This window comes from Lissotriton helveticus, chromosome 6 (genome assembly GCF_964261635.1).
Source record: "Lissotriton helveticus chromosome 6, aLisHel1.1, whole genome shotgun sequence".
Lineage (NCBI taxonomy): Eukaryota > Metazoa > Chordata > Amphibia > Caudata > Salamandridae > Lissotriton > Lissotriton helveticus.
The window spans coordinates 1,713,167,181-1,713,184,937 of record NC_136067.1 but is presented as its reverse complement, the minus strand read 5'-3'; the positions used below and the strand labels follow the sequence as shown (position 1 = coordinate 1,713,184,937).

At 43.6% G+C, this 17,757-nt stretch overlaps 1 protein-coding gene across 2 annotated transcripts in view; it reads left to right on the top strand.

Annotated features, from left to right (window-relative positions):
* The window catches only part of KIF16B (kinesin family member 16B), a 1,655,522-nt gene that overhangs the window by 496,638 nt on the left and 1,141,127 nt on the right, over positions 1-17,757 (top strand). For both annotated transcript variants that reach the window (XM_078649578.1, XM_078649577.1), the window contains exons 10-11: positions 5,915-6,090; positions 8,867-8,932. In XM_078649578.1, the coding sequence (XP_078505704.1) occupies positions 5,915-6,090; positions 8,867-8,932 (242 nt within the window). The remainder of the gene's footprint in view (positions 1-5,914; positions 6,091-8,866; positions 8,933-17,757) is intronic.

Below are 17,757 nucleotides of genomic sequence, written 5' to 3'. Positions count from 1 at the left end.
AGTTCTTACCTGGCGCACCACTAGAAGCATTCGTTCTCAGTAGTATTACTCCACTCAGGACTTTAAGCGGGGTGAAAATAGTGGCTGGGGTGGTCTTTAAATGGAGCGTGGTTTATGTAATTAGGAGCGTGGCTTAAACATGTAAACTACATTTCTATGATTTCCTAAGTGTGCCATCTGAACAGTATTTTGGTGACTCTGAAATTTTTGTTATTGCATCAGATATGTAACAACTGACAGACTAAAACCAGCCAGAACTTATGACCATGCGATGAGTTTGATGTAAATAACTAATATTGGAAATGTTTTAATTATGTGACTGAATTGTTGAGTTCTGTGGAAGGGGCCTTCAAAGTGTCTAAATTACGCCCATTATATTCACTCAATTTTAGACATGTATGCTCTATTTCTCTCTGCGCCCTATAAATACACAAGTAAACCTTACCGGCTCTTGGAGCAGCGATATTGTATATGTTCTGTGTGTGTGTGCCTCTGTTCCCGGTTTTCGTGCCTCTGTTCCCGGTTTTTGTGCCTCTGTTCCCTGCTCGTGCCTCTGTTCCCTGTGCCTCTGTTCCTGGTTTTCATGCCTCTGTTCCCTGTTCGTGCCTCTGTACCCTGCTTGTCATCCGGTGCTTGTACCTCTGTTCCCTGGTTGTGCCTCTGTTCCCTGCTTGTGCCTCTGTTCCCTCCTTGTGCCTCTGTTCCCTGCTTGTGCCTCTGTTACCTGCTCGTGCCTCTGTTCCCTGCTCGTGCCTCTGTTCCCTGCTCGTGCCTCTGTTCCCTGCTCGTGCCTCTGTTACCTGCTCGTGCCTCTGTTACCTGCTCGTGCCTCTGTTACCTGCTCGTGCCTCTGTTCCCTGCTCGTGCCTCTGTTACCTGCTCGTGCCTCTGTTCCCTGCTCGTGCCTCTGTTCCCTGCTCGTGCCTCTGTTCCCTGCTCGTGCCTCTGTTCCCTGCTCGTGCCTCTGTTCCCTGCTCGTGCCTCTGTTCCCTGCTCCTGCCTCTGTTCCCTGCTCCTGCCTCTGTTCCCTGCTCCTGCCTCTGTTCCCTGCTTGTGCCTCTGTTCCTTGCTTGTGCCTCTGTTCCTTGCTTGTGCCTCTGTTCCCTGCTTGTCCCCAGCTTGTGCCTCTGTCCCCAGCTTGTGCCTCTGTCCCCTGCTTGTGCCTCTGTTCCCTGCTTGTGCCTCTGTTCCCTGCTTGTGCCTCTGTTCCCTGCTTGTGCCTCTGTTCCCTGCTTGTGCCTCTGTCCCCTGCTTGTGCCTTTGTTCCCTGCTTGTGCCTTTGTTCCCTGCTTGTGCCTTTGTTCCCTGCTTGTGCCTTTGTTCCCTGCTTGTGCCTCTGTTCCCTGTTTGTGCCCCTGTTCCCTGCTTGTGCCTCTGTTCCCTGCTTGTGCCTCTGTTCCCTGCTTGTGCCTCTGTTCCCTGCTTGTGCCTCTGTTCCCTGCTTGTGCCTCTGTTCCCTGCTTGTGCCTCTGTTCCCTGCTTGTGCCTCTGTTCCCTGCTCGTGCCTCTGTTCCCTGCTCGTGCCTCTGTTCCCTGTGCCTCTGTTCCCGGTTTTCGTGCCTCTGTTCCCTGTTCGTGCCTCTGTACCCTGCTTGTAATCCGGTGCTTGGACCTCTGTTCCCTGCTTGTGCCTCGTTCCCTGCTTGTGCCTCTGTTCCCTGCTTGTGCCTCTGTTCCCTGCTTGTGCCTCTGTTCCCTGCTTGTGCCTCTGTTCCCTGCTTGTGCCTCTGTTCCCTGCTTGTGCCTCTGTTCCCTGCTTGTGCCTCTGTTACCTGCGTGTGCCTCTGTTCCCTGCTTGTGCCCTGCTTGTGCCTCTGTTCCCTGCTTGTGCCTCTGTTCCCTGCTTGTGCCTCTGTTCCCTGCTTGTGCCTCTGTTCCCTGCTTGTGCCTCTGTTCCCTGCTTGTGCCTCTGTTCCCTGCTTGTGCCTCTGTTCCCTGCTTGTGCCTCTGTTCCCCGCTTGTGCCCTGCTTGTGCCTCTGTTCCCTGCTTGTGCCTCTGTCCCCTGCTCGTGCCTCTGTCCCCTACTCGTGCCTCTGTTCCCTGCTCGTGCCTCTGTTCCCTGCTCGTGCCTCTGTTCCCTGCTCGTGCCTCTGTTCCCTGCTCGTGCCTCTGTTCCCTGCTCGTGCCTCTGTTCCCTGCTCGTGCCTCTGTTCCCTGCTCGTGCCTCTGTTCCCTGCTCGTGCCTCTGTTCCCTGCTCGTGCCTCTGTTCCCTGCTCCTGCCTCTGTTCCCTGCTTGTGCCTCTGTTCCTTGCTTGTGCCTCTGTTCCTTGCTTGTGCCTCTGTTCCCTGCTTGTCCCCAGCTTGTGCCTCTGTTGCCTGCTTGTGCCTCTGTTCCCTGCTTGTGCCTCTGTTCCCTGCTTGTGCCTCTGTTCCCTGCTTGTGCCTCTGTTCCCTGCTTGTGCCTCTGTTCCCTGCTTGTGCCTCTGTTCCCTGCTTGTGCCTTTGTTCCCTGCTTGTGCCTTTGTTCCCTGCTTGTGCCTCTGTTCCCTGCTTGTGCCCTGCTTGTGCCTCTGTTCCCTGCTTGTGCCTCTGTTCCCTGCTTGTGCCTCTGTTCCCTGCTTGTGCCTCTGTTCCCTGCTTGTGCCTCTGTTCCCTGCTTGTGCCTCTGTTCCCTGCTTGTGCCTCTGTTCCCTGCTTGTGCCTCTGTTCCCTGCTTGTGCCTCTGTTCCCTGCTTGTGCCTCTGTTCCCTGCTCGTGCCTCTGTTCCCTGCTCGTGCCTCTGTTCCCTGTGCCTCTGTTCCCGGTTTTCGTGCCTCTGTTCCCGGTTCGTGCCTCTGTACCCTGCTTGTAATCCGGTGCTTGGACCTCTGTTCCCTGCTTGTGCCTCGTTCCCTGCTTGTGCCTCTGTTCCCTGCTTGTCCCTCTGTTCCCTGCTTGTCCCTCTGTTCCCTGCTTGTGCCTCTGTTCCCTGCTTGTGCCTCTGTTCCCTGCTTGTGCCTCTGTTCCCTGCTTGTGCCTCTGTTCCCTGCTTGTGCCTCTGTTCCCTGCTTGTGCCTCTGTTCCCTGCTTGTGCCTCTGTTCCCTGCTTGTGCCTCTGTTCCCTGCTTGTGCCTCTGTTCCCTGCTTGTGCCTCTGTTCCCTGCTTGTGCCTCTGTTCCCTGCTCGTGCCTCTGTTCTCTGCTTGTGATCCGGTTTTCGTGCCTCTGTTCCCTGCTTGTGCCTCTGTTCCCTGCTTGTGATCCGCTTTTTGTGCCTCTGGTCCCGGGTTGTGTGTGGCTCTGTGTGACTCTGTGTGTGTGTGGCTGTGTGTGTGTGTGTGTGGCTGGCTGGCTGGCTGGCTGGCTGGCTGTGTGTGTGTGTGTGTGTGTGTGTGTGTGTGTGTGTGTGTGTGTGTGTGTGTGTGTGTGGCTCTGCGTGTGTGGGTGCAAATGCAATAGGTCTCGCATTTGCGAGAGATTAAGCTATTGGCATTGTAAATGACAATGCCATTTATTTATGTTTTAAAAACAAAAATAATGTCATGAGCAATGCCAATAGCTTTAACTTTAACAAGGACGAGACCATTGCATTGTAAATGCTTGTTTCAATTATTATTTTGGAGGGGGGCTGCTTTACCACCCTCCTGTGGCTATTTCTGGCCCCTGGGACCCCATCCCCCGGGCCTTTTCTTTTTTCTTTTAAGTTTTTTTTTTGGGTGAGGGGGGCCGCGTGGCTCCCCTCCCGGGCCACTACTAGCCCCGAGGACCCCATCCCGCGGGGCTGGCCACCTTCGCTTGGGGCCGTTTGGGGTTCCCCAACCCCCCCCACGGTCCCAGCCGGCTCCCCGCGTCCCTGCGGGAGCCGGTATCGTTTTTCCACATGGGGAGCAGCTAACATGCTGCTCCCCCTGTGGAAAAGCAATCTGCTTTCCTATTTGGAAGAGAGAGCAGGTTGCCTGCTCTCTTCTAAATAGGAAAGCAGTTTGCAATGACAGGGTGGGAGCCACGAGGCTCCCGCCCTATATATGTACTTTTAAATGTCATTTTCGCAGGAACTACTGAACGGATTTACACCATTTGAAGAAAAGGCACGAGTCTGAACTAAGGACTACCTCTTCGCCAAATTTGGTGTAACTTCGTTCAGCAGTTAGGGCTGTAGCTGCGGCTAAAGGTCCTATGGGAAATTGCATGGGGAAAAAGCGTTTTACGACCCCCTTTTTTTTCTCGGCCCCCGCTTGACGAAACACCATGAAACTTTCAGAATAGGATCGGACCGGAGCTGGCCAAAAGTTTTGAAAATTTCGCGACGATTCGTCAACCGGCGCCAAAGTTATTCTAAATAGAATGTTGCGGATTTCCTATGGATAATAGGTCATATACATTTTCCTTTCAACGCCTGTTCCCACAATTTGTAACAGACTCCAGCACGCTCGGGTTCACTTCACAGAGATTTTAATTCAGCCACATAAAACCAGGTAACGTGTTTCGACCGCACAAGCGGTCTTTGTCAAACCTGTGTATCTACATACATACATATACACACCCACCTCCAGCAGATCCTCGGATATTTCTACACTGCCCCCAAGGATAAATTCAAATGCCTACTAAGCTACGAATTAATGTCTTGGATTTAGACCCAGATCTCTGTACTGGGGTTAATGTATGACATTGTTCTGCATTCTGTCCATCAACTGTTGTTTTGCATTTGCATTTTTTTTAAGATTGTCAATGCACTTTGTATAAAACTATATTTCTTTTGGTTTTGGTGTCTGTTACTTATAGTATGTTTTACCATGTTTTGTTCAGTGTAATTTGGAGACGCAAAAAACCTCTGCATGCTTTAAATCGTGGGTACTTTTCATTAAACGTGTGCATATGTGTTTCTTATATGTCGGTACTGTAATTGAAAATTGAAATGGCCAACCTAGCGCGTACTACCTTCTTATGATTTCCGTACTCTGTTCCAAAGGGTGGCGTACCAATACCTTTGTGCCTAGTACTTCACTTTTGGAAATGTTTTTCCTATTTGGCCGGGGAGGGGGGGTAGAAACACCCAGGGTATTGCACACCTTGTGATGCGCTATTTCCACAAGTGCTAGCCATCTACTGTATGAAACTGAACAGGCTCCACCTGTCAGTTGGGCAATAAACACCACAGTTACCTCCTAGGCTTGATCGATTCTGCAGAGATACCTAATTAAGTGTGTCCATCCAAATGCAAAAAGGCCCTCCATCCGTGGCAACGAGCTCTTGTCAGCGTCACAAAAGCCCCCCCCCCCCTCTTTTTTGAGCGGTAGGGTGCAGTGACATTCCCTCGTAGCATGTAGTCATATAAATCACCAGTGGTTTTAGACAATTAGACACACCTACTAGGTGTGACGTACAGGACACAGGCGTGCAAGGAGAAACCATTCTGAGACTGGTGAGGTTTCAGATGCCGGCTCTTCTTGAGGAGTTAAGCCCCTCACAATGACTGACCAGGTAGTAATGGCAAAAATGTCAACCCAGCGATTTTCGGAGAAATAGGAATCTGTGTGTGACAAAAATGTGCGTACCTCCTAAAGAAAAGCTAAATTAAGAGCTTAGACGCACACAACTTTGCAGCATAGTAGGTTCAATAGATGCAACTCCAAATGGACATGCTGAATGAGTTAATGGTTTGAACTGAGTGCGAGCTGCCCCGAGACGTGACCGTGACCTCCGTGGCGTCTCACCATTTGATACATGGTTTTGCAAGTTAGGGTGACTTCGAGAACTTTCATTTCCCAGTCTAGGGACTGTATGTACTACTGTTTGTTACAAGTAATCCACCTCAGGCGTTAGTACGCGGCAAAAAGCAACTTTGTTGTCAGTGACGGTTGGCAGTAAAAGGACGCAATATTTGTGGTCCTCTGTGGCAAAAACTCAGATCTAGATTGCAAATTGTTAACTTTCTTCCTGCTAAGTGAAGTGTAGGCTGCTGGCTAATTTCTCTATGATTTGAATCCTTCACAGCTATTTCACCTGCTGATATCAATTATGGAGAAACGTTGAGCACACTTCGCTACGCAAATAGAGCCAAAAACATCATCAACAAGCCAACCATTAATGAGGACTCGAACGTCAAATTAATCCGCGAGCTCCGGGCTGAAATCGCACGTCTGAAAGCTCTCCTAGCTCAGGGGAACCAGGTGAGTTCTTAACACAGATATAGCCCTCGTTTTCCTTAGGCATATCATGCATTTTCTAGAGTTTAATTAGCTAATTATGCTTTCATTACATTGATTTGGAATTAATTGAGGAAGTGCCTCTTAAACATATGAATGAAGGGGCTGCTATCTTTCCCAATCTGTTGATTTATTTTCCCCTACATGCTTTAGCTTGTAATATGTTCCAGCTATCGGATCTTCAATCATTTTATTAACTTTCCATAACTTAATTTGTGGCAGTAGTTTTTGACGAAGACTTTGAGATTTATATTTTTAACCAATGTTGACAAAAGTGGATGGAAAACGACGTAGGGGAGGAGGTGTCTTTTGTGGCACAAGTGACGTCAAACATATGGGCCTTTGGAATTTGATGACGTGGGTTTAACTAATGGGAGCAGAGAATAAAGACTACATTATCTTGCATTGCTGCACCTTACTTAGTAATGAATTTCAGATGGCTTGCACTCGATTCTAAAACAAATCTATTTTTACTTTGTGTCTGAGTCTGTGGCTTCTGTCCCTTTTTTTCTATTGGTTTGAATGGCAAGTTTTTTTGCCATTTTAGACAAGACACTATTCCCTAGAGAAAGGTATCTACACCCCTACTGGTATTTTTCCTAAGATATCCTTCTGTCCTTGTTATTTCAGATTGGTGCGAGGACGTCTGATAACAGCACCTTCTTTCTTGTACTGCTTTAACCCTGCTGCTATGTACCCTGGCAGACACTAGGTTCTTAGGTTTAGGCAACATGTGGGATGCCATTATCTAGATCAGAAACTAGCTGAGAAAGATATTATAACAGATCTTAAGTTTGTTTACGAAACTGATCATGCATCTAGCCAGTACAGTTAATTCATGATAGTGTGGTTGTCTCATCTGAAAGACCGAGTTCCCGCTATGTGGCTTTTTACCTTATTCACTATTGAATACATCACTTTCCACATTATCTATCTGTCCACATCTAACAGACTTGCGCAACTGGATTACTTCATTATGCTGTATTTTTATTGCACAATTGCTTTTAAGCTAATATCTATCTACCATAATCATCTAGTCACACTCAAGCCACTGTGTGCTACCTCCAAATGCTGGTCCTTCTACATTCTAGGCCTTGTCCGCTGGAGCAACTGTACCACCAGGGAGATGTTCATGCAGCCCCATCTCTTTAGGAGCTCAAAATGGCATTTAAAAAATAAAAGAAAACACCCATGTCTACTCGATAGACTGGGATTATAGCCCCAATCCGCAGTAAATGTGTATTTCATTCCTGTGTGTTCATTATATTAGAGTAACCACCCTAGATATGTTTGTTTTCACCAGTCCTTTGCATACACCATGTGAACTGTATTAATAACAACTTTTATTTCTATAAATTGTTAGCCATCCCTGCATCTTTAACCTATGTACCACCATCATTGATGTGTAAAAAGTTTCTTATTGAAATGTAGTTGGTGCTAAATAAATGCATGTAATCAAGTAAATATAAAAACAAATGGTTCTCCCATTTCTGTCTTATGATTTACTGGAATACACTTTTCTACAGGAGCAGAAATTCTTGTATTAGTGGAGCTGGGTTTCTCCTTCTCCCGTGAAGGTTCCTGGATCAATGAAGCAAACTTGGCCACAAATAAATGTTCCTTTAGTAAAATTAAGCCTTCAGTCAGTTAATATGGTTATTTGGAAATATTTGGTCTTAAGTTCGAGTAGGAGAATACACCTGTTCTCCTTAAAGACGCATAGTATAATGTAGAATCATTTTCAGCACTATATAATGCGGAATCCTGTAAAAATGTAACTCCATTATCTTCATCATTAGTATTATTCCATGAAAGTCAAGACTCCTATCTATGTGGTCATTTTTCCTTAATACAACTTTGAAGCCTACATATTTAAGATATGTCTATAGTTCAAAAGATCTGTTGTGAAAACGTCTTCACAATCATAATCAATTTATATGAATTGTTAAGCTCTGTATTGTGTGTGCTAAGGCTGTACGCATAAAGATCTTTTGGCATGTCTTAATTTAGGTGTATTAGTATACTGAAAACCTGGCCTAAATCAGTTCAAAAGTGTTTAGGTGGAAATCTACTCTTAGCGATAACTCTGGGTGGAATGTTGCCACTCTCAATCCTGAGTTGCCAGTAATGCAGGGTTTGCAGATTCTCTACCTGATATTTCCAGGTCCAAAGACATGGGGTCCGGTTTTACCAGTTGCAGGCCTGGTAAAACTGCTGAAGGGATAAGGGCTGAGGGCAGAAGCAAAGCCTGGACCCTATTTGAGCCCTGCAGCACAACAGTATATGTTATGAATGTTGATCACAGACTTATAAACTGAAATGACTGGGCAAGTAGACCTCCTGAGACTGTCTATATGTGATGTTCGAAAGAGATGAAACAACTAAGTGTATTCATTTGTGTGTATGTATGTATGTATAGGTGTGTGTGTGTATATAATAAATAAAATGCATCATCACTGCAATGCTTGGTTTCTAGTTAATTAGTCTGTGAATGTTATGGATGGGTTTAGTTCCTGTTGTTTCCTTTAGTTTCCCTTTTTTTTTTAAATCTCTGAATGCTAGACACATATGCTACTAATAAAGCAATTAAAATGTTTAATACTTGTATTGCCATTAGCAAGTTTACTTGAAAATATTAGAACAAAATAAAAGCTATCAGTGCAGTTTCTGTTTATGCATATATGTTACTCTTAAAGTGTTACCCAATCTAATGACCTTATGTTCTGTTTTTGTGTTTTAGATTGCCCTGTTAGATTCTCCTACAGCTTTAAGCATGGAAGAAAAGCTACAGCAGAATGAAGCACGAGTAAGTAATGTATATCAATAAACCTTGTAACTTAATACCAAGCTCATAAGACAAACTTCATCTATGTCCGTTACGATGGTTTGAAGGTACTTTGGGGCCTCAAGAAGAAACATTCTTGTTGGTTGAATCCTGGATCAATGACCACTCTGCATTAACAGTGTTTACAGGGTGGAATCATATTGGCATTGCTAGCTGGAAAACATTCTAAGTCAGAACGATATATTGGCACTCGCTGGCTGACAGGCTGAATTTTTATTTACATAAAATTCAGTTCTACAGATACTTGTAACTGCTTTACACACTTAGCCTATACTTCAATGAGGCACCGCCACCCCCAGGCTCTGTCCCTTATTAGCTAATATGACTTCAGAAAGATATGACAGTAAGGTCTCCTAGGGCAAAGTTTTGAAAAAGAGTTTTTGATTAGTGTTCATATGAAAGTGTATTATCTAGTAAGGGTTAAAAGCTCTCCAAATGTATTTCATACTTTGTCAGTACATAATATGCACATTTGATGGCCCCGAAAATATATCAAATTACTTATAAGGCCACAACGATATATATGTGTATTGCCCTAAAATAAATGTCTCTATTGTTTAGGTGCCCAGTGCCAGATGGCTGGTGCAAAATCAGAATGCAGCGTGTGGAGTATAATTCCTTAAATCTTGCATCATATACAAAAAACTCCTACTTGTGCCTTATTAAGAGTGAGTGATATTTCTCTATTTCACTGTGGGGAGACTAACCCCCCCATAGTAAAAAACAACAAAGCAGAGATGATGGTTCATTAATTTTTTTCAACGAGTTTACTGAAAGAGTCCGTAGTATTTCATCATTTAAGCCACTTTTGTCAGTACGTAGTTTGAAGTTCCAGCATTTTTCTTTATTCAGTAGTCATTTTTACATACTTGGCCCTTCATGTTGTTTTTCTAGAATTAGCTATGTGATATTTTAGGAAGTGTGATTAACTTGGTTGCTGTTTGTTGGCATAAGATCATGCTTTTATATTCATTGATCCTGGCTCTCATTGGTCTTGTAGTCATGTCAATATATATCAAATAACATGGGCTTTGGAAGAGGTATACACAGTTTCTGAAGTTGCGAATAGAATGTCCACATAATTGCCACCTTTGGAGTAGATCAAGGTCAATGTCATTCATTGTTTTAGAGAGGTGTCATATTCAAGTCACTGCAAGGATAGATCCCGCTGATTTTTGGTAATCCCCAGACTGTTGCAATCGATTCAGTCTTGGAGAGTTTTTGTGGTCTGGTATACATCATTGAGTCTCCTTAGATTACTGGATCGCTTGAAACCAAATAAGGGTTTTGGTAAATTCAGCATTCCAGTGTTAGAATACTCCATTTCAGAGGGAGTCTTCAATGAAGTTTCCAGTCATATTTTATTCCTTGCGTGTCTCCTAGCATTGTGCATTATTTTAGCTTGATAATTCTTCCTCAGTTTGTTATATAAATCTTTAGCCCGAATGTCATAATTGTGTAGTCAATTGCAATTACTGCATATTCGCAAGAATTGTCTGTATGACAAATTGTTCCTTGTGCACATTTATTTAATTCAACGGATACATTTAGTCTGAGTTGCTATTATTTATAGCATAGGAATTCAGATCCTCTACCAACCCACAACTGGAGTACCGTTAACCAAGGATCTTTTTATCCCTCTTTGATTCTCGGATACATTATGGTCCCAAAAAGTTTGGGAAGCACTGGTATAGATTATATACTTTCATCTATAGCTTTTGACTTGTATCAGCGACAGACTTCATTCAAGGACACATTTTTATATTTAATAAAAATCAAATCTAATGGTGAGGTCGGATTTTTATTAAACATTGGAAATGTAACTCTTAGTGATGTTTACCCTGTGTGAGGTTAATAGGGACTAACTTGCATTAGCTCTCTAGCCACTGCCCACTGTGCACGTGACCTGAATGAGGTGTGAAAAGTGCTCCCCGATCTGGTTGTAACGAGGAGTTTTCTTCCCCTTGCAAGAAGACCAGGAACTTTATTCTTTTCAAAGAGCCTGTCCTTTCACAGGCACATGTTAGGTGACACATGGAAAGGCCTTAGCCTTTGTCCCAATAGTCAGGCTGACTCCAAACCCAGTGGGAAGAAAGCTACCCCAAAACTGGTTTTGAGTGACCACGTAGGATGGAACTGCTCAGTACCCTAGCCACATCGCTCAGTGGGCACACATGCTCTGCACAAGGGAAGGAGGAGTTCCCCCATCTTTGATTTTAAGAGTGAGGGGCGCTGTGGGATTCCTTGCTGTAGGGCAAACAAATTTGGCTTTAAAAATAGGCAGGATGCCGCAGGACTATTTATCCATTTGGTTAGGGAGTGCCCAGGAGTCACCCCACAACTAGTTTGTGCCAATCATAAAAGTGGCTAGCATCCTTAGGCAGCATTCTAGGAATCCTTTCTGGGCCTATGAAAGATCTGAAGAGAGCAGGACCTGCCGTCCGTGATCTCAAAGGAGTCCTCAATGAGCGACCTGCCCTCTCTTGTAGCCAGCTCAAAGTAAACTCCAAGGGTCAGTTGACTGACTTCCTAAGTGGCTACATAGATACAGCAAACTGCAAGAGGCCTTTCCTTGAAGTGCCCAGTTGGCTAATGGCAACTGGACTGGGCTTTGCTGGTTGGCCTCTGCCCAACAGTCTCAGAGTCTCTAGGTGCTTTCCTATTAGGTCCAAGGGGCCTTAGACGTGTACTTCTGTGGTTGTTCGGGCACCAGAAGAAAGTTTGAAAACTAGTGGAAACTTTTCTACTGGGAACTGTGGGAAAATCTATCTGACTGACAGTTCAAGAATGGCAGGTTTAATTTCAGCTGTGTCCTGCTCAAGGCTTCTAAACCTATTTAAATCCATCTAAGTGCCATTCTGTGTTTGGATTAAGAGAACTTTCAGCAAATAATCTCCGAAGCTTCAGAGCTCCAAGCAGGACCTTCCTGAATCAGGTATCCAGGCTTCAGTCCCACAGTAGCGACTAAAATTTTGGTGGCAGCCCACCCAGGGAGGGTTTTCCTTCTCAAAAATGACAAAGTCCCATTTTGTGTTGGAACTTAGAAGAAATATCAACGTTCTTCTTAAAAAAATGCCACAAAGTCGCTTTCTGAAGTGGGACTTGGAAGCCTTTTCAAACTTCTTGACATTCAGACTTTCACCGGGTCCAATATACTTGTATCCGACCAGGGTGCCATGCTGGTTAGCTACAAGTTGCTCTTAGTTCCCTGTATGCTGTTTTTATAGATTTGAATTGGCTTTGTGCTTGTTGGCCCTAATTCTGCTTAAAACTTTAAACATTCATATCTCCAGTTCACCTTATTAGATTTTTTTCATCATTTTGTTAATTTAACTTTACTCTATTTTTCCAAGTCAGTTTGGGACTTTTATTGCTTGGTGTTTTGACTTTATTATTGTTTTGGTGCTGCATATAGACTTCTCCAATTGCCCTAGGTTGAGCTTGTCTTCTCTGTGCAATAGCTACCAGGGAGTTACTCTCATGTTAATTTATGTTAATATATAGATTGAAATGATGTGGCCATGAGGGACCGTGCAGGCGAGAGAGAGCAAAGACATTTCAAGGTTTCCATTTGAATGAGTTGTTTGTGCTGAGTAAGAAAAGATGCAAACGTTGTCTATTCAATACTGATGTCAGAGGAAAAAGTGGTGATGACAAGCTAATGGTTGATAGGGTCGAACACTGCAAATAAGTGGTGTAACAAAAGGGGGCAAAGACTCAATGTATCGGTGATGTGGACTGTATTTTTACTGCATCAAATAGAGGATTTTTCTGTGCTGCTCCTTGGGCGTACACCAGATTGGAAAAAATGCAATGGTTGATGTGGTATTGCATTTAAAGTGCTACTGCTTTTTCTCAATGTACAGAGGTGATCGAGTAATTGAATATTATTTGGATGGTTTGTCCTGGTCTGCCTAGTTTTCTTTTAATTTTCAGGAGTAAAAGGATGTAGCCAGTTTTCACAGGAGGGTAATGTGTCACTCGACAGGTAGAATAACAGGTAATCTCTCAATGGGAAGATTTATTGATGGAGGAATATAAAATATTGTCATTGTTAAAGGTTCCATTGAAGGTAGGTCGTGGAATTATGAAAACGTATTGGGTGAGCAGATAAAAAGTTGATCAAGTTACTGCATTCCATTCAGTGGCTGAAAGATTGCTGGTACTGTCAGTGGAGATATTTTTGGACTGAATGGGAAACAATTACTATAGAGCGGTTGTAAGGGCAATGATTTTTTTTTATATGCTTTACAAGTGTTTTGTAAGTAGTGGCAAGGTAAACTCAGTGAGAGGAGCGAAAGACTGAAAGTGTGCCACTCATGTTCCACAGTCTATTATTTATATTCGTCTAGTTATTATTAAACCTTTCTAAGAAGAATGGTGTACTTTGCGGATAATATGTGACACATCAAGATAGATGAGGACATAGTCATTCTGGTTGAACAATTTGTAAGTGATGATGTGGGTGATGGACGAGATGTCAGTAGACTTAGTTTATTTGAACATATAATAACTTGCTATTAAATAACTTCTTAAAACATATATTTTTACAAATTGGTTCTAACATGCGTCTTCAGTTTCCGAGAAGTGTAAATAACAATGTTTACTATTACCAAATGTAATTGATGTTGTTATATTAACATCTATATGGTGCTTATGGTACCCCAACCTCAAAAGGTTGAAAAGTTGAGTCAACCGTACCGTGATTCGAAACAGTGGTTTTCTAATCACATAGATGTCAACCTTAAGCTCTCATTCACTGAGCCACCTTGCCGGTATATAGTCCACCTGAGGGGGGTGGCATACACTGCTTTGTCTCATTTGACATAACAGTGCATGTGTTTCCCATTTTAAGAAGCTGAAACTTCAGAGCTCTCTTGATGGAGTGGAATTGCTTCAGGTTGTTTTATCTCTATAGAGAATGTATGTATAGCATGTGCTCCTGCAGATCACACACTCCTGTCATTTAGTGTTGGGCACAGACTTTTTTAAGTTTTTTCTCTTCAAAGAAGTTTTTGCTCTCAAGATATCCTGTTACTCATCCTTGAATCGTACACTGCACTAGGACAAAGAACACGTCTTCCCAGTTTTGCCCTAAATGCATTTATCAGTTACTGTCATCCAAACATCATGTATGCATAACATATTGTTTACCTCCAAACCCAAAGAAACGTAGTTGCTCAGTCTCTTAGGCCTTCAGAAACAAAATGATGAATAGATTCAGGAGTGTATGTGTAAAGTGTCTCCATCTGAATTATTTCTTTTGGGAATTCCGTAAATTTAAGAGGTGCCAGCTAGTGCAGTAAACCTCCAAAAACACACATTTCTGTCTAATTAATTCAGGAAAGTCAATACCCTTACACAGTATGATTGAATTGAGTAAATAGATGCTCTGTGTGCTGGTGCAGTGCAGGTGATTTATAAAATGTGTAGAAGTGAACAGTCGAAAAGGTAAACAAAATAGTAGCTGCATCGACAGTTCATTCAATCCCTTAACTACTGAGGCTCGCCCCCCTTCCCTGTACTGATCTCCTTGTTGGCTCGTTGGGTTAGTTCACACTTAGGACTCCATATATTTTTTTCCATTTAAAGTATCCTTGCCAAATGTTCGTCCTTTGTTTACCAACATCATGTGGATTCTAAAGGTAACCAGGTTTGTGGATTCCTCTTGAGGTGATTGAGAAAATAGGCAAAATATACCTAAATGTAAAAAGATTTTTATGACAAATACATAAAAAGTGCTCCGCAAAATAGTATCTGTTTTTCCCCCCCATAAAAATAGCATCAACAAAAAGATCTTGTGTTAAAGTCACCATCTTCGAAGCTTTCAGGAAAATGCTGAATTGAATGATAAAAAATATTTTTTTCCCACAGTTTTGGCATTTTTCAAACAGATAGCCCATTTTTCCTATTTTCTTTGCTTTCATCCTATTTTCAGTTTATGGTGTAAACCGGTGAGGAATTCATGGGTGAATCAGGAAAGCTATATGTTTCTGAAAAGAACACAACATTCTGAATCCATGTGTAGATTCTGCAATGTTTCCCAAAGAAACTAACTGTTGAAATAAAGAAATATTGAAAATGTTTTTTTTTCAGTCTTACGTTTTGTCATGATGGCTGATTTATAAAAGCAATATACCATTTGCTCCACTAGACCCTTTGGTTGCGGTGATATTTAGTATTTTCTGGTTGTCCAGGAACCCCAAGTGCCCAGAGCCAACAACTGAGCTCATTCATTCTGTACTGGATATAGAACAGTTCATATGGTGAAATTTGTAGTGAGATAAATGAGTATCACAGCAACATATGTATTTCTAAAGTGGTCACCAGATAAGGAGTTTAGAAGCAGTGGTTATTTGTACATCTCTGAATGTGTGGAGCCGTACTAGCATGTGATTCGGAGGGCATTTTTCAAAATGGCTTCTTTCTTACACACTGGCTTACATTTGGGAGGCAAGAATGGAGCAAAATTAAATTGGTAATAACTCATGTTGTTTCCACATGTCTTCTAAAAAATATGGTATCTCACTTGTGTTGGTAGACCTAGTGTCCACGACACGAAACAGCCCACAATGCATCATGGACACATCACACTAAAAAATCACCCTTTTTTGCAATGCAGGTAGCTGGAGATATTAGGCACTAGCTCAGTTGGCACCTAGGGAAACCTACAACACCTGCACTTATTTGAAAAGTAGACAACCCAGAGGAGCCCAGGGTGAGGCGAGGTCGGTGACTCATCAATTTTTATTACCCTAAAGCCACATTTTCCTCACATGTCTGTCAGTCAAACTTCTAGAATCTGTGGGGAGACACAAATATATTACCACCCAGCATTCTCCTAAATCGCCCAAAGGAAAAGTTGTCTCTGTGGGACAACTTGAAAATTGTGAATGTGGGTCATTTGTATCAGGAAAGAAGACAGCAGTCAAGGAGATCACTGTATGCCCCCGCCCCCCTATCCCTGTAAGGGAGAGATGCTTCTTTAAAATGTTTGTCAATAACTGAATACAGATGCAGGGATGGTGGATTGCCAACCCCTGCAGGTAACCTCCTTGGAGTACTAGTCATTCTCAGTGAATCATAATTGATGCCGCATATGTTAATAAGACACAAGACTTATTCTCACTACCTGCAAATAGTGGTTGTGAGCAGCAAGATATTTGTACATGAGCTGCAGTGCAAAACACAGGTCCAATCACAAGCCAGTCAGTGTCCAAAAGACCCAGACTGATTTGTGACCCAAATTTTGTATTGCCGTTCCATACTGCTGTTAATATCACATTAAGGGTACTCAATTAATAAACCTCAGATCAAGATCAACCGTTTCGGCGCCAGAAGACGTCTTCGATGCAGGCACCAAAGATCCGGAACCAGTGACAGGAGATGAACAGGCCAGTGTCTCCGAAGCCGACGATTCTGACTCAGACGACCAGACTATCACTCCAGGTCAATGGAGCATGAGTACTGATGTCGACGCCCTACCCCAAAAACACAGAAGGCTCCGGTAACACCTTCACCTCTGGGTCTGGGTCGACACCGAGACAAGACTTCAGAAGCCCTGCTTCCGGGTCCAGCTCCGAAGCCCGCAAAGCCTTCAGCCATCTCGAGATTGAGCCAGCCACACCACAGTGCAGAAAAACCATCTGCGGCACCGAAACAAAAACCCAAGGTCCCGTCGACCCCAGAATCTTCGGAACCGAAAGCAACAGACTCTTCAGCACAGAAGCAAATTCAATTCAAGTACTCAGAGCCGAAAAAAACAACTAAATCTTCGGAGTTGAAAACTCCACCTAAGCAAAAGTAGACAAAAACCCCTCCTAAAGCTAAGGAAGACAGGCCAAAACACCATTCGGAACCGAAGTCCTTGGTGCCGAAAAAAGATAACCGATCCAAAGAACTTTTCTATCCAGATTCTTCGGATCCTAAGCAAAAAAACACTCCAAATTGACCCCATTACTGGCCAAGTCACCTCCATACCACCTAAGAAGAGAAAGTTTGATACCTCAGAAACACCTGAGATACCCTTCAAGAAAAAAAACTCATCACCCTCGCCGATTAGGCCTTTTTCTCCTCCACAGCCCTCAAATACTACACCATCTCAAGCACACTCTCCAGGGCCTCCTCTTTCCCCTGCACCTCAAGAGGATGATGAGCATGTAGGGGGTGAAGATGACAGAATAGATCCACATCACACATATACTGATGATGACACACAGAGTACCCCACCTCATGACTCTTGAGACGATTACAGTCTCTCAGATGTGCCTGAGCCAGATTTATATCCCTCCAGACCACCCCCCCAGATGATAATGTAGGGTTTGCGCAACTAATAGAGCTGCGCAATACCATGGGGTTCAACTCCATTCATACCCTTTGAGAGAAGATTTTTTTATTGGAGACATTCTCCCAGCCACAAAAAACCACAAACACTCTCCCATTGCTCAAGGGATGATTAAACATGCCCCTGAGGGTTTTAAAGATCCTGTCGGAGCTAGGGTGCTTAATCCTAGGATTGAGAAAAAATACTAGCCAGCTCCAAGTGATCCAGCTTACATTCAAGGTCAACTCCCTCTGGATTCATTGGTAGTGGCAAATGCCCGCAAGCGGGCAAATTCCCAAACCAAAGGTGATGCCCCGCCGCCAGACAAAGAATCAAATCTCCTAGACGTATCAGGTAAAAGGGTTGCGTCCCAGGCAGCAAACTTCTGCCGCATTGCTAACTCACAAGCTTTACTTGCGAGGTATGATAGACCTCACTATGATGAGTTTGAAAAACTCATGCA